Source organism: Sander lucioperca, chromosome 10, assembly GCF_008315115.2.
Source record: "Sander lucioperca isolate FBNREF2018 chromosome 10, SLUC_FBN_1.2, whole genome shotgun sequence".
Lineage (NCBI taxonomy): Eukaryota > Metazoa > Chordata > Actinopteri > Perciformes > Percidae > Sander > Sander lucioperca.
This window is the reverse complement of record NC_050182.1, coordinates 30,362,674-30,389,852: the sequence shown is the minus strand read 5'-3', so window position 1 is coordinate 30,389,852 and position 27,179 is coordinate 30,362,674. Positions and strand designations below refer to the sequence as shown.

At 41.6% G+C, this 27,179-nt stretch overlaps 3 protein-coding genes across 12 annotated transcripts; 1 reads left to right on the top strand and 2 right to left on the bottom strand.

The window, feature by feature from the left end:
- Positions 1-239: 239 nt before the first annotated feature.
- On the bottom strand, positions 240-26,683 carry cep85 (centrosomal protein 85). Of its 4 annotated transcripts, XR_004898638.1 has the most exons (15): positions 25,804-25,831; positions 25,415-25,474; positions 25,177-25,308; positions 20,232-21,022; positions 17,906-18,036; positions 17,495-17,612; positions 17,175-17,360; positions 16,761-16,913; positions 16,529-16,683; positions 16,305-16,422; positions 15,508-15,558; positions 15,313-15,420; positions 14,928-15,171; positions 14,378-14,817; positions 240-537 (listed from the first exon to the last, which is right to left on the bottom strand). XR_004898638.1 is itself a non-coding variant. In XM_031298766.2 (14 exons), the coding sequence occupies exons 2-14, from the start codon at positions 25,452-25,454 to the stop codon at positions 14,654-14,656; spliced, it is 2,391 nt and encodes a 796-aa protein (XP_031154626.1). In that variant the 5' UTR covers positions 25,455-25,474; positions 26,438-26,683; the 3' UTR covers positions 12,893-14,653. The 4 variants fall into 4 exon arrangements, 3 of the variants coding, with proteins under 3 accessions (XP_031154626.1, XP_035862575.1, XP_031154627.1); XM_031298766.2 differs by lacking the exons at positions 240-537; positions 25,804-25,831 and adding an exon at positions 26,438-26,683 and having other exon boundaries at positions 12,893-14,817; XM_036006682.1 differs by lacking the exon at positions 240-537 and having other exon boundaries at positions 12,893-14,817.
- On the bottom strand, positions 1,776-7,767 carry fez2 (fasciculation and elongation protein zeta 2). Of its 3 annotated transcripts, XM_036006696.1 has the most exons (10): positions 7,119-7,450; positions 5,639-5,747; positions 5,353-5,469; positions 5,029-5,161; positions 3,866-4,131; positions 3,607-3,687; positions 3,397-3,472; positions 3,245-3,310; positions 2,588-2,613; positions 1,776-2,110 (listed from the first exon to the last, which is right to left on the bottom strand). In XM_036006696.1, exons 1-9 carry the CDS (start codon positions 7,448-7,450, stop codon positions 2,603-2,605), a joined length of 1,191 nt encoding a protein of 396 aa, XP_035862589.1. In that variant the 3' UTR covers positions 1,776-2,110; positions 2,588-2,602. The 3 variants fall into 3 exon arrangements, with proteins under 3 accessions (XP_035862589.1, XP_035862587.1, XP_035862588.1); XM_036006694.1 differs by lacking the exon at positions 2,588-2,613 and having other exon boundaries at positions 7,119-7,767; XM_036006695.1 differs by having other exon boundaries at positions 1,776-2,613.
- On the top strand, positions 8,059-13,045 carry ubxn11 (UBX domain protein 11). Of its 5 annotated transcripts, none has more exons than XM_036006692.1 (14): positions 8,059-8,312; positions 8,415-8,458; positions 9,448-9,576; positions 9,747-9,847; positions 9,919-9,964; positions 10,056-10,135; positions 10,211-10,316; positions 10,440-10,657; positions 10,752-10,829; positions 10,904-11,027; positions 11,128-11,231; positions 11,414-11,487; positions 12,185-12,224; positions 12,321-13,045. In XM_036006692.1, exons 1-14 carry the CDS (start codon positions 8,242-8,244, stop codon positions 12,378-12,380), a joined length of 1,275 nt encoding a protein of 424 aa, XP_035862585.1. In that variant the 5' UTR covers positions 8,059-8,241; the 3' UTR covers positions 12,381-13,045. The 5 variants fall into 5 exon arrangements, with proteins under 5 accessions (XP_035862585.1, XP_035862584.1, XP_035862583.1 ...); XM_036006691.1 differs by having other exon boundaries at positions 8,061-8,312; positions 10,056-10,120; positions 12,075-12,224; XM_036006690.1 differs by having other exon boundaries at positions 8,061-8,312; positions 12,075-12,224.
- Positions 26,684-27,179: the final 496 nt, after the last annotated feature.

The following is a 27,179-nucleotide window of genomic DNA, read 5'->3' as shown; positions in this document are numbered from 1 at the left end:
TGTGTGTGTGTGTGTGTGTGTGTGTGTGTGTGTGTGTGTGTGTGTGTGCGTGTGTTTGTGCGTGCGTGCGTGGCGTCACATTTAAACAAAATTTTAATTATTTACATCTTTACGTCTGTGCCATCAAGAGCAACCAACATTAGGCTACAAACAGGTTTGCCTTTTCATAGTTGCTTGCTCATTGAATTGTGGATGAAGGATCTGTTGTGTTTCTGCTGAGGGCTCCAACAGGCCAGAGGTTGGATGTTTTTTTGTTTTTTTTTATCCACAGCACTACATCTGGATCTCCTCAGTGAGCTGGACGAGGTGCAGCTGACACGTGGCAGAGACTTATATAATGAAGAAACAGTGTTGTGAATTTAACATTTGTTAATGTTCAATCTCTTCTCTGTAAGAGTCTGTTCTTCACCAGAGACTTCCAGTGGTCTCAGGCTGCAACAAGAAAGCTGAATGTCCATGCCTCTAAATGATCAGTGATCCTACATTTCACTCTCTGAATACACACACACACACACACACACACACACACACACACACCTCACAGCCAAATAACACATTAAAGTGATGCAATGAAAACTCCACTTCCAAACATGAGCAAATAGACCTGCTAATACCTATAAAAACTGGAGAATAATACACGTTTCACCTTATAATATAAAGACCACCTCCATTTTTGTCATCAATATTTATTGAGGGTCATTAGACCCAAATACATCTGAATTTAAACCTTGGGAGAAAGCTTTGTTGCTTGCTTTTTTAAACAGTTATATCGTTTGGTTGTAGAAAATTAAATAATATAGAGGGATTATTATTGTTATTATATGTTTCATTATTTCAAAATGTTACTTATCTATAGAATGGGGCTTAAAGTCACGTATTGTATTCACTCATTTTGCATTTATATTACTTTGTTTTGTATGAAATCAATAAAATACATTCAACAAAGAGGGTTGATTCTTTTCAATATATTTGAAACAAAATATTTACAAAACAAATTAACAATGAAGCAGGTTCTAAAAGTAGTCCAGCAGTTTGACATTCATTGAAAATAAGTTATTTATAATGTACAAAAGTTCAGGCAAAGACCAAAAGGCATGTGTGTACATACACAAGAATGCATACAGAGTAACAGGCTGCCCTGTGCGCAGCAGGCACGTCGACGCTCGCATCCCTGATTCAAAGTTCCAGTCAGCGTCACAAAAGTACAGACAGTGCATGGGTCACAATTAAGTATTCAATCAAATGCATAGTTAGTAAATCAGTTCATTTCTGTCCAGACTATGTCAACTCGACCATCAACACTTTATCTTCCATAGAATAATAATGATGATGTATGTAGTGTGCTGCTGAGATGAAAGCAGATAACACACTTTGCTGCTACATGGAAGGCTGTGTTGAATTTTATGATGGTTTTACATTATGTTTATGCACACAGGTTTAAGGTAACTACTATATTATTTATTTATTATCATTACATTATGTTCTATGTGTCTGTATCCCATCCCTTTCTGCTTCTCTGATCTGTCTCATGTGCTGCTGTGATACATATTGATGTCTCTGTGTACGCTTTACAGTTTTGATGCTTTAAAAGCTCTTTTTATAATCCTCTATTATTGCGACTTTAACGTGCTTTGTGCATTTGTTCATTGCTCAGTGAATAGTTAACACTTCAGATAAATACAAAGCCCTTTGCAGTGTAGCTCAGCTATTACTTCTAACCAACAAGCAGAGCGCAGTTTCCAAACAGTTCAGCTTCTAAGCTGGTATATATTTCTATCTATCTGGGGTATTTTTCTTATATAATTTATCATACTTAAGATACTTTTTCACAGTGCAGGAAAATTTAAAAACACTGAAAAGAAGTAAAAATTCACAGGAACACACAAGGTTTGCAAAATCACAATGCTCAACACAAAATAAATACAACTAAATGAAGAAAAGAACACAGAAAAAGATACATCTTGAGGTAAAAACATGCAGGAATAAATTAAGTGTGCTTCATGTCTGCAAAAAATACAATGAGTCCTCTTCATCTTGTTGCCATGGTAAACCATCTGAAGCCTCTGCCGAGTGTTGGGCACCGTCTCTCTGGTCTACGTTGGGCAAAGCACTGTAATAACAGTAGAGATGAATATTAGCAGAGTTGAGTGTGCAGGGAGGAAGCCTCTGCACGAAGATCAGTACAAATTGCAAAGTAGGAGATAAAGAAAGGAAAAACAAATGGGGAAAAAAAAAATCAAAATTTTGGCACACCCGTTAGTGCTGATGACAAACATATTTCTAAAGTAGGGTGGGTCAGTGAGGATAAATACTTTCAGTCTTAGCAGTATGAGTTGACTAATGATCATAAAACTGTGTTTAATGTTAACTGCAGGGTAAATAGTGCTGTAACGTGTATGGCAGTGAGTCACTGTCAGTGAGAGGGATCAACCATGCTGCAGACAGTTACCATGTGGGAGAAGGGGTGTAAAGTGAAAAGGAAAACATCAGGGTCAGACTGCACTACAGTTCAGTGGTAGAGAGGGGGGGCACTCTCCCAGTTTGAATGGCCACAACCACAACAGTGCACATCACATGTGAAACAAACCTCTCTTTCCATCGCTCACACCAGAGCTAGTGAGCGCAAGGCAGCGATAAGTTAGATTATAAGAAGTAGAGAAAGAAGACGTGAAAGAATGAAAACAGAACATGTGTGAAAGAAAGGACACCAACGAGATAAAAGATAAAGCGCCAATGTTTTAGCAGGAGGCACTGCTATACAGACCATGCAATGCAGTGCCGAATTGTAATAACACACAGGGACTGTTTTGAGAGCTCTTCTTGTTAATTGTTGATGCATTTAAATAACCTGCTCTCAAATGCAATACCAAGCAACGGCAATGTAACTTTTTGATGAGATGATGAGAGATTTGATGAGATGATTTTTTTTAAATTTGTGAATGAACTGAAACTCTTGACTGAGATGTAGGAAACAGAATCTAAACAACTACAATATGTGATAAGATGGCCAACAGTAATGTGAAGCATAAATAAGTTGTAAGAGTAAATTGTTGTAACATGTAAAACTGCTGCTGTGGTTCTTTAACTTTACATCACCTGCGGCAGTCACAATTGATCAGTCATTGATCCTTTAGTTTCTGTGAAACATCATTTACAGTGCAGACACACTACCAACATATCACGCCAGCAACTTATAGTGTGTTAACCAAAAAGAAAAAGATTTAAAAAAAGGGGAAAAGCTCACCTTTGAGAATATAGTCTGTTAAGAGACTGGGCACCTTGTCACTGTCGTCTCTCATAGCTTGTAGGACTGCAAGGCAGCAGAAACAGAGGAGTGAATGGATCAATCACAGCCACTAAAATTCAAGAGCTGCTGGTACAGATGAAGAAACATACTCTTAGTCAGGATCTGGAGGTCCTCAAGCGACGGAGGGTGTCCCTTTTTCTCATAGGGGATGACTGTGGTCAAATACTGTAAACCAACATGAAGACAGGGATAGCTGAGATAAAAGTTCTGTGGGATGATATTCCTGTAAAAGTGTGTATTTTCAGTGCAGAAAACAGGAAGATAAAGTTCAGCAGCGGAGAGAGAACTACAAAGTAAACCTGTCTTTCACTGCGCCCGCTTCCAAAGGTTTGCCGGAAGCTGTTCTGAATGACAGAGGAGATTCCCTCCATGCTGAAGCGCTGAGGAGGAAGGAAGTAAAGCGGAGAAACATAAGACGAGAGGGGTGACCAAAGATGGGAAAATATTCTAGGGAAATACAGTTTGTTGGAAAGCAAATACAGCAAGAAATGCAAGCAAAAAGTGGAAAAGAAAAATCTTAAGATGGTAACAAAAAAAGTGAAACAATAAAGCACTCACTGATCCGAGCGTCTTCTTCACGTGGCCCTGCGACGTCCCGGCTCCACCTTTAAGCTTCTTCTTCTTCTTCAGCAGCTCCCGGTGCTCCTTCTGTCGGTTCTGTACATCGATGAGTGCTGAGATGAAGCTGTTCTTCACCTCTTTCTCAAAGTCCAGCTCATCCCTGAGAGCCAGCTGCTGCACCAGCTCCTCTGAGAACCTCCTGATGATCGTCTCCATCTCCTCCAGACGTTCATTCAGCTCGGCAACACTTAGGGTCCTCACACCTGGACCACACACACACACACACACACACACACACACACAGAAAACACAGCTGTTACTGATGTTATTGATCCTTCATTCATCAGTTATTACACATGGACCGATCAAGGGTTGCAGGGTAACTTATGACACCATACTATCATGAGTCCATTGCCCATTGATAACATTAAAGAAAAAACCTGGCATTATTTGAGATGTATTTATGTCAACAAATCCCATTAAAAGACCAAAGCCAGCGACATGTTAGTCCTTCTCTCAATAATTTCCCTTCCTTGTCTGCTGCTCTCAGTCCATTCATTCCTACTGAAAACATAAACCATCAAACACTGATCATGAATATTTAGTTTCATTAAAAAAGACAGCTGGGAACTGTAGTTTTTATTAAACGTTATTTAAACAGAAGTAAATAGCGGTATTTGTTGTGGACTATTTTTAGCCATGGATTTACACACAAATTGTGCTCAAGTTAGTATTTATGTCAGCAGGATGGCATGTGTTTGTGTAGGATGGAGTCAAAACAAACTACAGTGTCCAGGCTCATTTTAATAAAGGATAACATTTTCCTGGTGCAATGGTGTGGCTCATCGCAACAATAGGACCTATATTGTAGCAAATCACTGTTTTCATGGGATTGGTTGCCAATAATAAAACTATAGAGTACCACTAGGGTTATGCTTTAATTTTTATGAACTTGTACTGAAGCTCCCCTGGTTTGCACCTCACTTTTTATGCATTCTCAAAGTTTTATCGAGAACATATAAGAGAATGCATCATGATATTGATACCGTACCACTGACAAATCACAAGCAAAGAATCGTAAGAGAATGTATCGTAATGTAAAAAGACTGCAATATACTGCTTATTTGTCCCACCCCAAGTCCTTATTAGTGGACACTCACTCGACTCATAGCTGGGGCTCCGGGTGGACCGCTGGACGTCCAGGGAGAGCATCGAGAGGTCCGACTGAGAGGGATTGTGTCCTGCCTCCATGTCGGGGGAGTCCTGCATCAACTCCTCTATCTCCTCGATAACCTGCGCAGAGCACCAACACACACATCAGAGAGGCAGCACTCGAAATAACCTAACAAACATCAGTTATGTTGTGGGAAACACAGAGTGATTTCAGCCCATGTTAAGCTGCTGCTCTGAATTCATAGACTTGACACTGTTTGGCTGCATCTGGGATTAACCACACCTGAAGTTGATGTTAACATGTCACTTACCTGCTCTGCTGTGAAAAGGGGCTCCTCTGTGAGGCAGGAGACGATGATGGAGTGCATGTCCAGCTGCTCCCTCAGCTCCTCATCGTCCGACAACTCCGCCGTGACATCAGTCTTTCTCTAGCCAGGAACAGAGCAGGGGGGGGATTTAATCAAAGCTAAATCCTGGCACAATAAATATTTGAGATTTGTGAGATGAACGGAAAAGAGATTTGGGGAAGGAGGGAGGGGGGCTGGGGTTGAAGGGAAAGTGGGACAGAGATGGGATGGGAGGGGTAGAGTCACGCACAGGCTTCTCCTCCAGGTTGAATGTGGGGCTGTGGAGGGAGCATGTTCGAGACTGTTTCCAATCCACCGGCATCACACGGCCATAGTTACTGGTCAAAACCTTCCAGATTCTGTGGAGGACCAAACAACATTTCAGTCCAAAATATAAATGATCCAGGCATGATTGAAGTTTTGTTTACTCTTCAGCCTGTAAAAGCAGTCTGGAGAGAGTCCAAGAAAATAACCCTGAGACTTCAGAAACTAAAGGCATGCAGAGTTTGAGAGATATGGACATTTAACATGCAGAGGAAGTCTAACAAAAGGTGCTATTTAATTGCATTATGGAAAATCCAGCGTTTTTTTTTTTTAAATGTTGACTCATACCAGGGACTAACAGTCAGGATATCTTATTCAATAGAAAACACTTAATATTCAGACCTGACATGACTGGGATCAACCACTAGAGTACGAGGACACCTTTGAGCGTCCTTTTCTTACAGCACTTATCACTGGAGCACTGGTTTAATAACAACAATTTATGGAAAACAAACCTACATTCTAGCCAGGGCACTGGTAGTGACTGTATGTATGAAGACACCAAAAAAATATTTTCAGACATCACATCCACAAATGTCACAATCAGATTAAACTGTTTTGATGCAGATGTTGAGTGTAATCCTCAACAGAATTTATCAAGTTGAAAATGCCATAGATGATGACATTTGAAAGCATCACAGAAGTCCAAAAGTGCAGCATGGTGCCTCCTGATGGAAAACTAAACTTATGTTTAGTGCCGGTGATAATGTTTCATGTTATAAGGTGTTTTTTTCACACTGTTTATTACTAAAACGCATTAAGTGTCTTTGGAATAGAAATGTGCTTATATGAACGTTTAAAAAAAAAAAATATCATTACATTTTAATTTCCCACCACTTTCCTGATAAATGACTGAAATGATTAATATATTATAAAACATAGTTGCAGATTAATTTCCTGTGATCAACTAATCGATTAATCAACTTTAGCTCTAAATAATTATCATAGCCTACAATAAAAGTGATCATAGAAATTACAAGTGCCTATTTCAAATAAGTATCGGCTGCAAAAACAAAAACATAACTTTTCGGTCCACTCATATCGACCAATATCTGTTTTTAAAAGCCATTTAGGGGCAGATACCGATAGTATGCCGATATGAGTGCGCCTGTTTGGTGTGTACATTTCCAGTTTGTTATTTTAGTGGTTGCCTAAAGCAGATCTATGTTCTGAGTTTTGATGGCTTGACAAAAGATGGTGGCAGTGTCACTGTAGCCCCATACAACAATGATTTAACCATTTCGAAGAATCATTCCTAATCTAGGAAATGAAATGTCCCATTTAAGATAACATTTGTAGGATTTTTTTTAAGAATGCTTCCTGCAGCAGTGAGTTAAAGCCTCAACATCTATATTATTAAATACAACTAGCCTGCCTGCGGACAGGCCGGAAACAAAAACACTCACTCGTCTTTCTCCAGCAGCGAGTCCTCGGTTATCACATTCACAGGAGCGATGCTGTCCGTCTTGGCGTTGAAATTTCGGAAGCACACGGATAACTTCTCGTCAAAATCGTTCACCAGGTCCTCCATGGACCTGAAAGCACCGGTTTCCCCCAGGGAGAAGCTGCTGTCTCGCAGCTCCGGGATATCATCATCATCCAGGAGAAGCTGCAGTGCTGCTTCCCCCGCGGCGGAGGCTACACGGCCCTTCTGCGGCAGCAGCCTCTGGCCTGAAACCATGCTCAAATCACCCAAAATCGACCAGTCGTCGTCGAAATGTGCGATAGGTGCAGCCATAGCCCGGACCAGCCTAATAGCCCCGGGTTAATGATGGATGTGTCGTGGGACTGGCAGGCCTCAGCATCCTCTCTGAATGCCCGCTCACATCCCACAGCGAGCGAGGCTGACCCGGACAGTATGGCTGCACCGCACCGCACCGGGCCGACTAGTGGCTACTAGTAACCAAACCAGAGGACCATGATAGCATGGTGACAGCTATTCAGACTTTAATGAGCGTTTGGATATCAAGATACATTTTCAAAAGCACAAAAAAACATACTACATAAACATTATTCATTTCATCAGTTGGTCCCATTGAAATTGTATTTAATACTTTTTCTGCTTGTTTTTTCTTGTTTCATGCAAAAAAATGAGCCAGCTAAAAACGCAAAATAAGACAATTTTACACGCATAGGCTATGTCTGGTGTCGCCGGCCTGCAACCCATGTAGGCTACATAACTGATGAATGAAGGATCAAAAACATCAACAGCTTTGTTTTCTGTGTGTGTGTGTGTGTGTGTGTGTGTGTGTGTGTGTGTGTGTGTGTGTGTGTGTGTGTGTGTGTGTGTGTGTGTGTGTGTGTGTGTGTGTGACAAACAGCGTGATAGTAACAGCGACCTCCTGCGAATGAAATAGGAAGTACCCAGCCATCACGTCATTCTACAATATCAGCTGCACGCTCTGCGTTGCTAATAACAACGGAGTCTAAACAAACTGGAAAAAGCTCAGGTCACCCTGTGAAGAGGCGCCTGTTTGGGATAGTTATTCTTAGGAGTTTACTTGCAGTGCCTATTCTGACTCAGGTAAAATGAGCTCACCTTTGTCGATGCTGAAGAAAACGAGGCGCACTCCACTGCAGGGCCCTCTGAATGAGCAATGGTAGGTTATATTCACTGGGAAACCTCCAAGTGCTATCGCTAGGGTGCAACTGTGAAGAGCTCATACAGGAAACATTTATACATTAAACGTTTCTTTGACCTGCAGGGGCAGACAAAGCGTGCCTTTCAGGAGGAATCTGTTAAAAGGTAGGTTTCTAGTCCAATCTTATACTAAACATAAAGCAAACTGCACTGACAAGTCACTGAAACAGCACTCATCACCAGTGGAGGAAGCTGATCCTTTACTTAAAGTTAAAGCACTAATAGCACACTGTGGAAATTAAGTAAATTAAAAGTATGTAATTATAATAAAATAAAAATAAAGAAATAGAAAATAGAAAATAGAAAATTGCACGTAAGGTATCAAAAGTAAATTTGATAGACTTCTATTATATTATCAGATTATTATTATTCATGCATCAATGTGTAAACAGCATTTTACTGTCGTTGGTTGAGGTGGAGCCATTTTTTAACAATTTATATAAAGCTGCAACTTATAATTATTTTAATTATGGGTTTTATATATATATATACACACACATAGATACATACATACATACACGTTTTATATATATATTATATATTTTATATATAATATATATATATTGTTAGAACGTGCAGCGGATGCAGTAGGACCAGCTGAGAGTGAGACTCCCAGGAGGGCAGTCTTTTATGCCTTCTGTAAGCCACGCCCAGATGACCAGGTACAGACCCTCCCAGCTCCACCTACCCGCCCACTCCCAGTACCTGCAGACAAAGGAGCAGAACATGACAGGCAGGCAGATTGGGAGGGGTCGTCACAATATATATATATATATATATATATAAAAAATAAAGGGTTCTCCAATGTTTTTCTCAGTTAGCCTTTTAAAATGATATCAGATTAGTAAACAGAATGTGCCTTTGGAACATTGGATGAATGGTTGCTGATAATGGGCAATGTAGATATTGCATTAAAGATCAGCCACTTCTTTCTACAACAGTCGAGAACCCTTTTGCAATTATGTAAGCACATAATGTAATCTGAAAACTGCTGCCCTGATTAAAAAAACAATGCAACTGATCTCAGCTGGTATTCTGTCTGTAATGGAGTGACAGATTTTTGATTTACACATTTTGGGATTTTTTTCTGCCAGAATTTCAGGCTGCATTGGCTGATGATGATGATGATGATGATGAATCCTCTGATCGAAATCCTCCCCTGACCTCTCACACTCCAGCTAATGATGCCGCCACTTCAAAGTCAAAAGCCCCATTGAAGAAAGGTATGAGGAAATACAAAGTTTTTGTTTATTCCAAAGCCAAGTATATCTTCTTTTTATTTATTGGTACACAAACTGAATCTTTTAGCTTATTATATCAAATATATATACAGTTTATATATATTTAAGAGGGCAACGTATGCTTTCACGTACTTTAAGACCCTGATATTTAGGTGCTCCACCAAGCGACTTTGAGCTAATGTCTGCCATGATGCAGCGATTGAGCCTGCTGGAGAAAACAGTGAAGAGCCAAGCACAGGAGATCAAGCGCAAGGTGAAATCACAGCAAAATACAAAACAAACATCTTTCAAACATGTCAACTCACTTTAAGTGTCTTCTTAAAGGATACAAGGATTTCAGTCTTGGAGAACAAACTTCTGAATACATCAGGTAACATCAACAGATATTTGTTTGGATTTAGATTTCATTTCTAAATAAAGGGTTTGATTTTTGACTACACCTGGGCTGTGTGTGGATTTAGAGAGTACCCATGATCTGAGTGGCAGAGACGGTCTTAAAAGAAGGTGCCAACAACTGCAGAATCAAGTGCGTGAAATGGATGTAAGTTGACTTAATAAAACATTTAATTAACATGTGATTACACCATACTGAATTCTTCTGATCCCTACCTCGCAGAGCTTTCTGAATGACTATGGTTTGATCTGGGTGGGAGAGGGGGAGAGCAGTGACTCTGCTGAAAGGGAGCAGCCACGTAACTTAGAGAGAGGCCTCTGGCAGCCAGGTAGTTTCCATCTGCCGTCATTTTACAGGCTTCTGAAACATTTACCTTACAAAGAGCAATAATAATCACCGTACCATCTATCTAAAATGATGCCTAACATGTTGGCTATCTTTCCTTTGCAAGATGGCTCTGTGATCAGGAGCTTCCACATGAACTTTGACCTGGTGCTGCAGAGGATCAAGGAGCTGAACATCCTGGCAGGGGAGGGAGAGTGTTTTGTGCAGTCGACAGCCACTAGGGGACAATTGGCAAAAAAGGATCCTATTCAACTGAGTCTCTATAGCAACGGCATTGTCATGTTTGACGGTCCTTTCCGCTCTTATCAGGAGCACAGCACCCAGGTTAGCTTACTAACTAAAGTTGCACAGGAATGAATGTAATACTCGAGCCATGCATTCTTTGGTGGCTCAAATCCTCTTTCTTTGGTCTTTGCAGCGGTGCATGCAAGATCTGATGGACGGGTATTTTCCATCTGAGCTTCAAGAAAGATTTCCAGATGGTGTGCCTTTTGAGGTGTGTGTCTATTTGTCTGTGAGCAAATGTACGTATGTGCAACTTTGCTAATTCTTAGAATTTTTTTGGTGCAGGCTCATGACAGGCGAGATGAGGATTTCATCTCCAGGCTACCGTGGAATAAGTTTCCTGGCAAAGGACAGGCTGTTCGTGGGAAGAAAGATGAATCATTAAATTCCGTCAGCTCTCAATTAACTGGTCTGTTCTACAAAATATCACACCGATACAACCAGAAGTCGGACCAAAGGCGGAACTCCTCAGTCTTCATTGTTATTCTTGTGTTTTCTTTTGGTCATAGGCAAGAAGTTGAGCATGGATCGGTTCCTGAGCAAGTTACCAAAGGTGGTAGTGAAGGCTGGTCGTGTGATTGATATCAGGGACTCGGTGAGGGCTGCCCTGCTGGTGAGCAGCAAGCAGAGAGGATCCACCTCATTCCAAGAATACCTACTTACCATAAGCATTTGTACCCGCAGGTCTTGTGTGTTTAGCAGATGATCACTATAGTGGACTATCTTGTCTGTGCTTGTGCTGAAAGTACACTTACCTAAGTATGCTCATTATTATCTAACAAGTACTTTCCCTAGGATTCATCTGATGCCCAGAGAAGCAACTCAGTGATCCTCATAGACACGCCAGCACTGCAAGTGATAAAAAAGAGGTATTCAATTTTTTTTTGTCATCCATTATGCAAGCACACTGATATGTTTTTTTTTATACCATCAATTGTGATACATAATTTGTTTCCTAAACTGACGGAGAATACTTTAAAGATACAAAATAGGTCAGGATGAATTTTGCGTAAACTATCAAATGATGCACAGATCTAGACTATTTCCATGTGATCTAAAGGTAGGGCCATGCAAAATATTAAATCTTGGGTTTACACTCAGTGTAAGATACAAGACATACAGTATTTACGATGCTGTCAAACAGTGTTCAAATCATCATCCATCATGTAGAAATTACAAGGAAAACAGGGTTTATGGGGTTAAAGGAATTACTAAATCCAACAACACACTACATGATGTAAAGGCTGATTAAATACTGATTTGGCCGCAACGGCTGATTGTCAAGATTGTGGAGATTACTGTATGCACTGGTCTGAAAAATAGGGCAGGTCACCATGGACAGCCAGGCAGACAGCTTGTGATCTGGGATCTCCTAGAGGAGCCGTTATTATGTTATGTTCTGAATGTTAGGCCTTTCACACTGCAGCTGGGTTACACTCTATGTTACTGTCACTAGACTGCAGACGATCAGCCCTGTGAGGCCTTCATCTGCCCGTGATGTCATCACACTCAAGGTGAAGTCAGAAGATGGGAATCATACTTACATGCTGAAAATGGGCTTCTCAGAATCAATTGGCCACCTGCGGCAACATCTGGACAAACACAGGTAAGACAACGTCCTCCTGCGCTGACTAAGTATCTTTCTGTTAGCTTCGGTCTTCACAATATGTGACACTGGTTCCTTGCATTTCTTGCATTACAGAGGGGGTGGTCTTCCTGGTTACGACATCATCAGTGCTTACCCACAGTGCTGCTACGATGATGACCGCCAGACGCTCCAGTCATGTGGACTAACGACTAATGCTACTCTGCTGCTGCGAAAGATGCAACAATAAAATTTACTTTTTGTAAAAAGGTTAGGCATCAGCCTTCTTCACAGCACACATTTTTGACTCGTCATAGTAGGAAAAGCACAGCTGTTACTAATAACCGGCATGCACAATACCAGGACCCTGACCCCTGCCTGGGATCATTTTTATGTACGTAAGATGAGGGCAGGGATTGCTGTGCCTCTAAAAACGGAGTTGGTGGCCCACCGTGACTGAATGAATGTAACCGATAGCGGAAACATTACATTTTATAACAAAGTAGTCATGGTCATGGTCATGGTCACGGTCGATACCCGATCGGCTTAATAAGATACATTTTACGGCCGATACCAATCCGGCATATCGAATCGCTGCATCCCAAGCTATTGAAAGCTAGTACTCGTGGCTTTCTGCACAGAAGGGATGAATATACTGTCTATCGAAATGAAATGAACAAATTAAAACAAAATGTTGAAAATCTTTATTTCTAAAATATGCAAATACAAACAAGGACAAAAGTATGAAAATATAAACATCTTTTTCCCTTTCGCAAAACATTTGAGATGTTAAGGCATGCGGAGCCTGACTTTCCAAAGATAAATCTTGTGCTACTTAAGTTTTGAAAAAGGTCCCATGAAATAAAAAATGGCTTGTGTGTCCCTGGGTGTGTTTTCTGTATATTTTTTGTCAAAAAAAACAGACATTGTTGCATATATTTATATTAAAATCCCTTTTTCTTCCTGTGTGTCTCACCTATTATTATTATTATTTTTTTAAATGGCTTATCCTGCACTCGGGGCAAACATAAAACTCCTTTCAGTGCAAAGTGATTGGGGATTTTGGGGTGATCCAGCCAACCCCTCCCATCGTCATCGCGTCTGATTAAAACATGTTCCTCTTCTACCTGAAGAAGGTGAATCTTTCCTATCACGTCCCATCAGCCCCAACGTCTTATCGAATATGAAACGCATCAAACCACAGGAGAAAATTACAATCTGAAAGCCACTTCATGGGACCTTTACACGTTTACTCAAACAAATTAGCACATTATTACAGCAAACCGTTAGGAGGCTTTCCCAACGAGTTGTCAATGCAAACAATAAGAAATAAATAATACTAAAGATTAATACTGTTTCTTAGTCATAAATGTATCAAACAGTTAACCACTCTGTCGAATGCGAGTCTTCCATCATCAACCTGAAATGTACAGTAAACTGACGTTATTCATTGACACGGAGCAGATTCTACAAAGATCTCCCAGACTGAAGAGTTTCAACTCACTTCATTAATCTACCGGGAACAAAAACAGTGTAGGGGCCTCCACACGCTCGGTGATGTGGCCCAAAGGGTTTCTGTTACATTCAGAGTCAGGGAATGTATTGACTATCCCACTGGTTGATACGCTGAGAGAAAGGTCATATTGGAAGAGTCAGCTGCAAACAGCCCTTTGTGGTCAGTCTAAAATTAATTTAGCATTGTGGTTGCAAACGTGACAGAAAGGCACATGTTGGTATTCATTCAGAACAAGGCCTGCAGCAGAGAGAAGCATTCACAAACATTCACAGACCTGCACAACTGCTTCGACCAGAGATTCTTTGGTAATCAAACGGTTGGAGGCCTGTTGGTGTGTGTAGCTGATTTGGTATTGAACCCTTCAGTATCAAGTCTTATACCTCACAGCAGAGTCTAATGTTACAGTGTTCACCATTTTAAATAATGGCATGGTTAGTAACATTTACTTGTGAATTCAGTTACAAGCACAGGTTAAAATATTTTCAGTTGATTGTCAACCACCTCTTGGATAATTCCCCTCGAGAGGGAAATTAAAAATTAAATAAATTATATTTGTGGGACTTCTACACAAATAGTTATCTACTAAAAGTTGAACAAAAACTATAAGACTGTTTGGTAATTGACAGTATTCATGTCATTAATAAAAAAAAAAAAAAACACACACTTGTTGCGCAAGGATCAAGTATTAGAGGTAAGTTATTTTCTGTTAGCCCCTGGACTGAAATAGATGAACTCAGCTCGAGAATCAACGTACAGTCAGTCGAGAGAAGTAGAAGCTAAACCATTTGGGCTTTCCTCCGTCCTCGTTTTAAGAAAGATCGCCAGTCCTCTTTCTGACATTCAGTAACTAGTCATGAAAGACAAGCCCATTTTAGATGCTTCAGCGGTGAAGTGGGGCTTTCATAAGTTTCCTCCCATCACCTGGTTGGCAGGGTTACTGGGTGATGCAGTTTTCTCCCATGTCCTGCGCGTACCGGTCCAGTATTACATTGCGTAGTTCCTCGACATCCCGACGGAGCTGTTGAGCTTCAACCAGCTTCTTCTGCAGCACCTCTGGACTCATCCAGTCCTCATCCTGCTCTGCCACTGGTGGGGGAGCTGGAAAACCAAAACATGACATGACACCTTAATGTCTCACAACACTATAACCTGAAACCATTTATTACAATGAAAGAGTCAAATTGAAGCCTGAAGCCATGAAGACTTACTTGTGAGGCCAAGCAGCAGGGAGAGGTTGGGGTCCTGTCCCTGAGCTCTCTGGGTCAGAATGCTGCACAGGGAGCGCAGGTCACGGAGGCAGGAGGCAATCTCTACATGGAGGCTCTGTGTGAGACGAGCCCCAGCTGGCTGCAGGGTAGAGGAGGCCTGGGTAGTGCCCCTCTGCTCTGGATCACCCATTTGCTCCTGCAGGGTCATATTCTGCTCCATCAGCTCCTGGTTCTGTGCCGACAGCTGAAACGCAGCAGTCAGGATCAGAATTATCCAGTCAAAGTGTCAGGCACTTTGTGAACAGGTTTACAAAGGATTCACAGGTTCCCTGCATACATACCGCATTAAGACATATTTGTTTTTTGGATTAGTCTTCTATCTCACCTCCTTCAAGGCTGTGTGGAGCTCTAACACGTTCTGCTCTTTGGCCAACACGTCTTCTCTGAGAGCCTGAGAGCTGCTCTCTTCCTGAGATATCTGCTCCTCCAAAGCCTGCAGACACAAACAATGAATAACTCACACATGTTAAGAGACTACAAACAAACCAATAATTTAGACTCATTGTGAAGAGATAAAAACCTGGATCTGGGAGCCAAGCTGTTCCATCATTCGGTGCTGCTTCTCAATGACCTGCAAAGAGAAGAGCCAAGGTTTAAAACAACATAATGCAAAAGTCAACTCCTACTCCTTTCATTTTTAAGATCAAATTACATCACTCTTTCCCCACCCTGTTCTGTAGGACTGGGAGGTCGTGACCTAAGCTTCATGGAAATAGTCCAATAGAGTGTGAGTGAGTGAGTGAGTGTGTCTGGGCTTGTTTAACTATATTAGTGGGGTCCAAAAATCGGGAGTCCAGTAGGTACCGACAGCTTTGTGGGGCCAAAATGCTGGACCCCACAACTTTAAAGGGCTGTTTGAGGGTTAAGACTTGGTTTTAGGATTAGGGATAGAATTAGGTTATGGTTAGGGTAAGGGTTAAGGTTAGGCATTTAGTTGTGATGGTTAAGGTTAAGGTAAGGGACTAGGGAATGCATTATGTCAATGATGGGTCCCCACAATTGTGAATGGGCCTTAGAGGACTTACGAGAGTGTGTGTGTGTGTGTGTACGACCAGAAGCATTTTTTGCACACATACTTTTCTGCACACAGCAGCACAGAAAGCATGGTAAACATTACAGACAAGACAGCAAGAGTAGCTACACTCAAAAACAAGCTTTAACCACAACATACAGACACATTCTTCCAGAGAAATGAACACTTCAACGGTTTAAACTGCACTCACACACAGCTCACTTAGCTAGATCGACTTTTTGAAGCAGAAGTCATATGCTTTTGGGTCAAGCATAGACACAGTAAAACTACGACAAATAACAGACCTTTTTGTGTCTCTGCTGCTCCTCTCTCAAGGCATTGTTCTCTACTCTGAGCTTCTCCATATCCAGGGAAGGCAACCTTGCTCCATCCTCGAGCCCCTGCTGTACCCGCTGCTGCATACTGATGAAGACAAACATAAGAAGACACATTATGCAGAGTTATTACGGTTTGAATTAACATGCCCACTGAAAAGATGTGACATTGTTGTCGGAGTGTATGTACTTACTCAGTAATGGTGGTCAGCAGCTCTCTCTCCCTGCGTTTCTGATCTTCCAGCTGTGCGTCTTTTTCCCGTAGTTGTGAGCATGTCGTCTCTAGACGGACCTCCGCTTCTCGTACCTTCTCTTGTAGCTGAGCCGCCTGCTGTTCAGCCTCTACTAGCTAATACAAAAAAACACGTTCATGTAGCCGAACAGACCCAGTAAGAATGGATTAAACGTAAGCGGAACTGTCCTGACCTGCTTGTTCTGGCTCTGGTAGTCCTCCAGGGTGGGCAGGTCAGCTAGATAGCGCTCCAGAGTCTCAATGCGCTGCTGGTTCTCTCTCTTTAGCTCTGTCTCCTTCTGACATTTCTTCTTCAGGTTGTTGATGTGCTTGTCTCGACTGCGGATCTGCACAAATAGGCAAATGTGGTAAGTGGGATAATATGCTCAAAAAGTAACAAGTAATAGGCGAGGTGTTAAACCAATTCATAACTCAAGGGGAGAATGTGTGGCAATCTGTTCCTGCAAACAGTTACACGTTGGCCTCAGGGAAGCCACTTTAGCATCTTTCTTTCATCTTTCTCTGTGAAAATGAGTAATTGAACTTGTGCTTTGCTTGCTTGCAGCACTGTACTGTATGTTAGGAAGACGTGTGAGTCAAGCACAAACCCTCTCTTCCTGTTTCTTCATCTCCTCTGCGTGTCTCTCACAGGTGTCCTTCAGGCTGTCAGTTAGTCGGCGTGTCTCAGCCTCGACTGCCCCCAGTCTGCGCTCTGCCTCCGCTTTCTCCATGACAATACAGTCGGTGCGCTCAGTAAACTGCGCCCTCAGGAACGCATTCTCCCTCTGAGCCTCCTGTAAAGCCACAGTGCGTTACTACAGTTCCAATGAAGGTTCTTGATGGTAAATAGTTTGTAAGGAGGATGAGAGTATGACACAGGGATCTCAGCGTTTGGTTGTGGGAGGAGCTAGTGCTTGTCTTCACTAACCTGTAGCCTCAGCATACACATATCCCCATAAGAAGCTCCTCGACCCAGGAGGGCTCCATGGACTTGCAGCTCGCTTTCTCTCAGACGCTGCTCCAACTGGGTCATATGCTGCTTTTGTCTGCATCACGACCCGTCCAACCATCGTCAACACAAGAAAAACAATAAAGTCAGCAAAATTGTGGGAAAAAAACTTTTAAAAGCTCTATATAGCCCCTGAGGTTAGGGTACAAACATACATATTTAAATACTAAATTTCTCTCCCACAATATTAAATCCTTTAAAAACAGACTAAAATTGTACAATACCACAGTATCAAGTCAAGAGGAAGTGGATCACAAAGCATCATTATTATCAAATAGTCATACAAATATCCTCTTAACCTTCCCTTCACAGAATGTCATAAACACTTGCCTCTCAATAATGAGCTCCTTCTCTTTTAGCAGACTCTCACTGGCTTTGACCAGAGTGTCCCATTTGCCAGAGTCTGAGTGAACGGGTGTTGAGTATAGAGATGGGTACTGACCCACTCCTGCACTCATCAACTGTAACAAAAAGACAAACAGCATGTGACAGTTAGGACTGCATCATGTGGAGCTGACATGCAGCGGTGATGAGAGATGCGAAGATTTACATTGATTGTGTACTGCTGACACTTTATCTCAGCACAGTATAGATGTACAGATAAATAGTGTATAGTGCACGTGATACATGTGTTGACACATAACTCTGAAAATAGTCATAAAACATAATGCAAACAGTTTAGGAATCATCGCCAGCTTCGCTTAGCCGGACACCAGATCAAATTATTCTTTTACCACAGCAGTCACCTGACAACAGGGCAACAGATATGTTGTCAAGCATAATCTTGGTTAAAACAACCTGATTTAATGCAACTTCAGTTGAATGTCCTCCCTATATTCGTCAATGACATGCACGCACGCAGTAATCAGCATAGGCTACTACATACTTGCCAACATTTAGTGTTTAAATACGGGTGTTTTTTTTCCTTCCTTTTTTTTGTTGGGTGGGTGGGGGGTGCGGGGGGGGGGGGGTAATAAATAACCCATTGCTATTAACCTGTGTGTTAATTGTATACTTGTTCTTGATAGGCTGGAAACAATAACCAGCGCTGATGGTTAGCTTAGCACACATATAACCATAGTAAATCAAAGGCAGCATGCTAGCTACCTTCATATGTTAAGCTAAAGGTCAATGGTTTGGGCTACTACTTAGCCTACTGCAGGGCTATTGAGGCCACACCCACTGCACAGATCATTTCTAGAATCCAACATTCTACAGACAGATTGAAGATGACTGAAGACAGATTGAAGACAGTACTGCATGCCTGTCGGCTTATTGTTGTTCAATGAAGGAATGGGAGGGGGCATAGGGAATATGTTTATTTTACTCAACATTCATGTTTTTTTTGTTGTTCAATGAAAGAATATCAAAGTTCTACTGACGAATAACTCAAAGTATTCACTTGCATGCCTATCTGCTTATTGTTGTTCAATAAAAGAATTTATTTAAGTTCTACTGACGAATAACTCAACATTTGTATTCACTGTATATGCCTGTCTGCTTATTACAAAACAAAATGTTTATATAAGATGGAATTTGTATGAATTACCCAACATGTCCAGTTAATTCTCGCAATTTCCCATTAATTTCCATTAATTCCCATGAAAGTTTCCAAATTGGAATGTTTCCAAAATTCCCCAGCTTAACTTTCCATGGAAAGTTTCTGGAAATTTCCGCCCCTTTGCAACCCTAATAACAACATGGTCAATTTCAAACAGCTATAACAAAAGAGAAAAACACTTGATGAGTATCAACCAGTGCACATTAGAATAGAATGTAATTCCACCTTTAAAGTCTTTTCTCCAACACACACTGAAAGCACGACCAAATGAAGAATACATTCAGCGCTATGATTAATTAAATAAATGAATACTCCCCTCAAATCTTTAACAGCCAATCATTTAGTTTATAAGACAATGTTTGAATAATCATCATGACTAAAACTTCATACAGTAAAACCCCGCATGGGTCCAATCAGATTTTGCTTTACAATATTAAGGTTAAAGTGGTAAAGTGTCAGCGCACAGCACAAGGAAGTCACTCCAGAGTGGTACTCAGTCAGCATTTGCCACGGAGGGGGAACATTGTAAACACTATGAAAGGGTAAAGAGCTGCCTGTTGAGCAACAGCTTTCTACCATTTCGATTTTTTTTTTTTTACTGACTGCAAAAGGAAAGCTGTGACAAGCTGTAGTATTGATCAAGCATAGGATTTTCTAAATTAAACATGTCACAAATGTCACTTTGTTTTTTTAAACCTTTGAAGTTCTTCAGATTGACTTGACAATTCCTGTCATAAAATAGGACAAGCCTTCCGTATGGCTTCGGGCTTTATTTAGTGGAATGTTTTTTTTTTCCTCAATGTTGACAGAAACTAGATTTCTGGCCAGATTTCAACGTCCACAAACAACCGACTGCCCCACATGTCCACCCCAGTGGTGTTTACATCATCATGGTATTTTCCTCAGAGAAAAACAAGTTTGTTTTGCCACCCAGTGGAGATATTGTGAGAAAAGGTGACACTAAAGTCTACTATGATCCAAAAAGAGCAGTGACAGTTATGGAGGGAAAAAAAAAAAATAAATACTCTACATCCCCAGGTTTGTGTTTATTTACCTCTAGAGTAGTAGAAGTTTCTATCTAGGATAAATGCTTACCTGCATTTGTTCCAGTTGCAGGCGTAAACTCTCCAGTTGCTGCTTATGTTGCTGTTGCTGCCAACTGGACAGTTCACCACATCTGTCCTGCCGCAATGGCTCATAACCCTTGGAGCCTGCATGCTCCCTCAGCAGAGCTTGTGTCTGCAGGCTGAGAGGGTTTGCATAAACTCCAGCAGATGCGGCTGCACCAGGCTGACTGCCCCTCTGATTAGAGGTTTCTGCTGTGCCAGGAAACCCAGGCCTAGCTTCAGGCAGAACCTTAAAGCTGTGCTCCATGCTTCCTCTGTAGGCCTCAGACACACAGTCTGGGGTGTCTCTAATCCCAGTCATTTGTAATCGGAGTCTGACATCAGGACATAACCCCCCCAACAGGGCTGACTGATTTAGCGTAGGCTCCACAGCAGGAGTGTCAAACCTCTGGCCCTCATCCATCCGCGTGAGATCTGAGGGGAAAAGCGAGTGGTCCAGCCCATTGACAAGGCTGCGGTAGCGGCTCAGGCAGTCTGGCTTTGGCCCCACATGATCGCCTCCCACACCAGCCTGAGCATCCAGGTTGGGCGAAGACGCTGATTTGGAGAGGGAGGAAGACTTGGACGTGGAGCCACTTGTGGTTCTGGAGCCAGAGGAAGACCTGTGACCCTCAACAGAGGACAGGGAGTCCTCCTGGACACATGGCGGGGGCTTAGAGGCCGGGGCTCCGGCCGTGGATGGCATGACATGTGCAGTGGGTATAGGGATCTGACTGCGGATGGGCTGGAAAGGGGGGCTGCTGCTGGAACTGCAGAAATCTTTAAAGAGTAAAAGAAGAGTCATTCGAAATTACATTGTTATTCTCTTACTGTTCAATATACAGATTGTTAAATTAGTGCAAAATAACTAGAGCACTACTGCAGGCCATTTTCTCTATTTTCAGTCAGTGATGTAAAGTAGATGCAGCAGGGTTTATGGGTGGCCTACTTTGATGATGAGGTGTCACCACTGAAAGAATTAACTGGCTCAGACTGACTCAACCCAGGGAATAGGCTTATAATAGACTTAAACCAATGCGCAGAATAAAAGCTCTGTATTACATGATTAACTAAAACATATGTTGCTGTAAAGCATTGATAAAGCTTGTGTTAGCTGACATGCCACCAAGTGTACATGTACATGTAAAACAATAATAATCCAGTTAGCTCTTAACTAAAGGGTCTTCCTTTTCAAGTAGCATAACCTCTTGTAATTATTCTCTTAACAACAAACAAAGAGAAGCACGAAATCCACTCCATTAAAACATGCACAAACATGTTAACGGTTTTCATTTGGAAACCTCAGAGATCACATTATGCTTTAAAAAGAACTTCAGGAACGCAGCTAAGATCACCACAACTAACCTACAGAGATCTCCACAAGCCCCAACACACATCAAAGTTACATAACTCTGATTTCAACAGCATTACAAACCTGAGAGACCTGTTGAAGTCTGGAAACCTGGCATTCACCTGAACGCAACAAACATGTTATTAGCTGTGGCATGTTTTCTACAGCTGAACTCAGGTGAGCACAGCTGCAGAACGCTTTAAATCAAAACAAAAGTCCGTCCTCTGCATTTCTGGACAAATCAACCTATGAAGCCAAGACTGACAGCAGCGCAGCAGGGAGGCCCTTTGCCCAAAACTGTATTGTCCTCGAACAGCCCAACCAGCCTGTACCAAGCTCTGAGCAAACGCACACAAACAGGAAAGGTTAGGGGTATTTATAGGCCACCTCTCATGTTACAGGGTGAACTGTGGGTGCCGCTTATTTAAGCACCTTGCCTCCTCCCACTGTAACATCACACACACACTTTTTTTCTGCCCAGTTCAAACCACAACTTCATTAAACTAGAAACTTTTCGCAATCACAGAGGAAAATAATAATTAGAAAAAAGGCAAGAATATTATAAAAAACAACAACAACAAGCTTTCAGGAAGGTGAAACATAAAAGAAGCCTCCAGGCTCCACAGATTCATGACTGGCTAGAACAAGTCAAAACTACTCTGTAAGAAGAACATTTGCTCGAGGTTTGCTGAACAGACATTGCTGCCTAAAATTGTTATTTCTATGTATATAACATAATCACAAATACAGGCAGCTTTAAAAAAAAATGGTTTAAACACTCAGCAACTAAACTTAAAAAAAACAATGTTCCATTCTTATTTTTCTTTAAATAAAATGCCTGGTTCTATTCTAAAACTGTTAAAAAAAAATTCTAAAAACGTTTGAATTTACACTATTATCTACAACAGGTCATTATTGTGTCTAAATGTGGGGCTAATTGTCATGTTGCTAGGCACGGCTGTCAGTTTAAGTGCCAGGACAAAGCTGTACAAGCAAGCACCAGTAGCATGCTCAACAGTTGTAACTAAACAAGCGAGCTCTATAGTTACATTAAAATAAAAAGGTCAAATGAAGACAACAGCTATAAAAGACACACACACACACACACACACACACACACACACACACACACACACACACACACACACACACACACACACACACACACACACACACACACACACACACACACACACACACACACAAATTGATGAATATAAGTATCTAATGAGGAGCTGGGCTACAATTTGCTTGAATGCAGCTTCAATCCTTCTAGGAATGTTGTCTTACAAGCTCAATGAGCAGTGTGCTCAGGGCTTGTAAAATAACACTGGAAACCTCAAGATTAAGCATATTCAGTTATTTGGAAAATGTAGAAGATATGCGTCTATTAACCATACTAGCAGTTCTCTACACCTTCCCTTTCAGGTTTAGATCTAGTAACTGGAAGCACGAAAACACAAATCAATGTAGATGCAGTGTGCATAAAATAGACTAATAAAAGTGTAGAAAATGGACCCACACACATTTGTTCAGAGGGATTATGGGAGATTTTTAACTATACCATTACAGATCCACTACGATGTTTAACAATTGGCAAAAGACATTATGTGTTAAAGGGGCGCTATGCAGTTTGGGCCATTTCTTTGCCGTTTTCTCGCGTTTTGCTGGCAGGTTTCTCTATAGAGCTCCCCCTACAGCTTCGGAATAGATATTTGGCAGCTCCTATGTTTACTTGTGACTCCTCGCTCGGTCATTCTGCCGTTTCCTCTTTCTTTGTTCCTCCGACAATGCTTTCCTAGCTTTCTGTTTCTTTTTTGCCGGCTCAGCCATGACGATAGTGTGAAAAACTCCATCGCTACCTTGTCAGCCGGTTCCTGAATGGGCGTATGTGTGCAGTGTCGGGAAGCAATTTGTTACATCGCGAGACCTGATATCACGCGATACTTCCTGATGCTGAGGCCGCCGGCTCGCCGGCCGAAAGTTGCAAGGGTGGTTTTTCCACTCATAGGCGCTAGGGGGGAGCGAGATGACCACCATTCAACTCGAAAAAATCATATAACCATTCCAATGACTCCGAAGCTGTTCAGTTAAGGTAAATTAAGCTTAAAAAAACTGCATAGTTCCCCTTTAAAATGCATCCTTAGGACTACCTAAAGCTAGGTTTATGGTAGCCTGCGCACGACGGCTGTCATTTCCAGCAAGCTGTCGCGGCGCATGGTTGTACACCTCTGAATATTTGTAACTGCATGCTGCGCTTTCAATTTAACGTGGTTGGCTGGGAAGAGCAGGTCCCCCTCTGCGAACATCTATGTGATTCTTTATGTACACACCACAGAGAGTCAAAGAGCCTTAAATATGTGGTCAAAGAGAGACACCACACTGGGAAAAGAAGAAACCTTTTGCTGCAGAGAGTGTGGGAAAAACAGAGAGATTGTTTTGTCAAAGCTAAAAAAAAAAACTAAAAAAAAAAACCGGCTTTATGGAAAGAGTGTTCTTAACAGTGTTACAGTCATTTCGATTTGGAGATAAAGGACAGTCACGTTAATGATTAGAGTAGATCATTGTAATGTTTCACGGTACGTTGGTGTTTACATGGATGTGTTTACTACTGTTGCCAAGCAGCCCGCTTTCCTTTACTCCATCTATGGAGTCCCGCGCAGGGTGTCACGCGCGAGTAAAACTGACGCTTAAGGGAAGCAAAACTAAGTAAGGAAACCATTGTCCAGTTTGCAGTTTTTAAAGAATAGTTTCCAACTGGCAGCCCTGCCCTAAATACCAGCTTTGTGAAGTGCAAACCTTACGGTGTTGTTATACTTCTGATGTTTTTTCAGTCTATTATTTTGTAGTGTTTCCTGATGCACAGGGGACCAACCACCCCAGCTGACCAGCCATTACATGGAACCTTTGTGATGCTATGTTGTTTTTTTCCACATGTTCCATTGTACATGTGTATAAATATAGTACATACGCACACCTCATCTCCAGTGAGATTTCACATTTTCTCCAGTGGGATATTCCCATTTAAATCATGATAATATAAAACAAAAAAACCTTGTTGACTAGTGTGACATTTCATCCCACAGGCAAGGTCCAGTTTCCATTTAGCTGTCCAGTCCTGGCATCTCAACACCCCATCCTCCCAATTAGCCATAACACCAGAGTAGTGCAGCAGAGCCTTGGGGCATTTTTTGGCTGGGACTTTAATCTACCTCTTCAAATCTCCTGAGCACCCACAGTGGATCATGAACATTTTTCTTACTCTATAAATAGCCTAAGAAACACCAACACAAACGTGAAGACAAAGAAGGGGTTGTGGTTGAGTCTAAGGGTCATTGTGTGGCTTCTCACCAAATTCTACATTATATGACTTTAAAGCTAACCCCAATTTAAAAAGGTATAGAAGTTTAATGACAAACAACTATGCTGTAGAACACGGATATCCTGTAAAGTGCACGTATGCAGCTGACAAGAAGCACCCACCTCTGGATGTATAGAGTGCAAACTTGAGCTCCATCACTGACAGACTTCAAAACAAAGTTACACAATACATGCTACAGGAAGAACAAGCAAAGCTAATCACCTTCTGTGCTGTCAGATGCTGAGGTGCCAAGACCAGTGTCCCCGCTGTCCGATGTTCCAGGTCGGCAGCCAAACCGGCTTTGGAACTTCTCTGACACAGCTGGTGTCTGCCACTCCATGTCAGCACACCGAGCTAATGTATATTTGTGAAACACGACAATGGCAACAGAGGAGTACGTCAACACATGCAGAACTGACTGACACACAGTATGCATTTTGACATCAGGGTGTCAACTTACCCGCTAGTTTGGATTCAATATATCTGTGTGAAGTTGTCATTCCATACAAGACAATGTCACCTGATTGAGATAAGGAAAAATGACACTCTCATACAGTACAGACACTTTAAAAATATATTTCAAGGTTGTTTACACAACTAACTTGAAAATTATCACTGGCCAAATTCTTGGAATATCTTAGTGTAGGTGTGTTATATTCCTGAAAACCTAATCTTAAAGATTTAGTTAAGTTAACTGGGAAAACAGAGACAGAGGCTGGTAACTAGGGCTTTGTGATGAACCAGAGACGGAGATATCATCTAAACAAAAGCTCCTTTCTTGCATACTGTATATTATGAACTGAACGTCCATAGCCTAAACAGCTGTTAGCGACTGACTGATTTTCTCACCTATCAAACTCATCTGCCCCTCAACAACCTGGACAGACTGTTCTGGGTAGCAACAAAAATAACATGAGCACATGTCTTAGCTTTACATAATGTGTTACGCAAACATTTATATCCCTAAGAGGCTACAGGAAGGTGTACGTGTGGTAACGTTAAGCAAATATAATGATTGCTGATGGATACAAGTAGTGAGAGGCAGCCTGGTTGCTGCAAACTAATCCTCTTAACTAGCTAATTCATAAAGGAAATGACTGCTAACACTTAACCAGCCAAGGCGGGCAATCAGCTAAACGTCACTAATTGCTAAATTGAATATATTACAACGTTATACTACCTAGCTAAATGCGAGAATCATAGCTACCTAGGTCGAGGCTGTTTTAAAGCGACAGCTTCTTTATGATATCCTCGCCACAAAGTTCAATTGTATTATACTGTTAAGGTTATGCATTGCACAGTTGACAATTGTAACGTTAGCTAATCCATGACAAATCCGTTTCCGTCTAAAACAAGCTAGCTAGCAGCACAACGTTGCCGACTGCTTAGCTACTGAACATAAACGTTACAAGTCTCTGTTAGCTTTCGTGCTTACATTACTATAGCTGAGCTAGCTGTATGCGCTGAAAAAAGGTTACTTTACCTTTTGTTTCACATGAACACAGAACGCAGTAACAAATCTCGGTTTGAGGCTAGCAACCGAAGACGAATCTGTAGCATCCGCTGCTGCTGCTGTTGTTCCAGTTCCGCTAGGCAACTGAACGGATCCCTCTGATGGCAGACGACCCATCAAAGTCACAATGGCAGCTTGTTTAATATCACAGCGCCGCCCGTTCAACAGTGACGCTTTATGTCTGAGAAACCGTTTGCGGATTTCCTGCCTGCAATATATATGCGCCCGCTCCGCAGTGGTTGCATTTGCAGACTACAGCCCAAAAACTAGTGTAGTGGTGTTCGTTAGACTCTTCTTGAAATGTTGCTGCCGATGCATTAAAAGAGATGACTAGGTTCACTCTGCCATACACTACAGTAACACAAAACAAACGAACCTAACAAAGATGCCTTGAGTAGGCTAGAATAACCTAGAAAATAAGGCTTTCGCAGGGTTCAAATGTTTTAAAACATATTAAACAGTTTTAAATCAGACTACGAACGGGTAAATGGTATATAGGTAAATACTGTATGGTTAAATGCAAAAAAATATGCGTAATTTCCATTGCAGAGGCGGAGTAATACTAGCCTATGGTAAAATTTAAACACTTCTGCTTTTCGCTTTGAATGAAGTTGTAACACCAAACAGAACAGCTTTGGATGACAAAGAAGTGAAAATACCACAAATGCTGACATCAGTAGGAAGTTGGTACATCGATGAACTTTTGAAACAC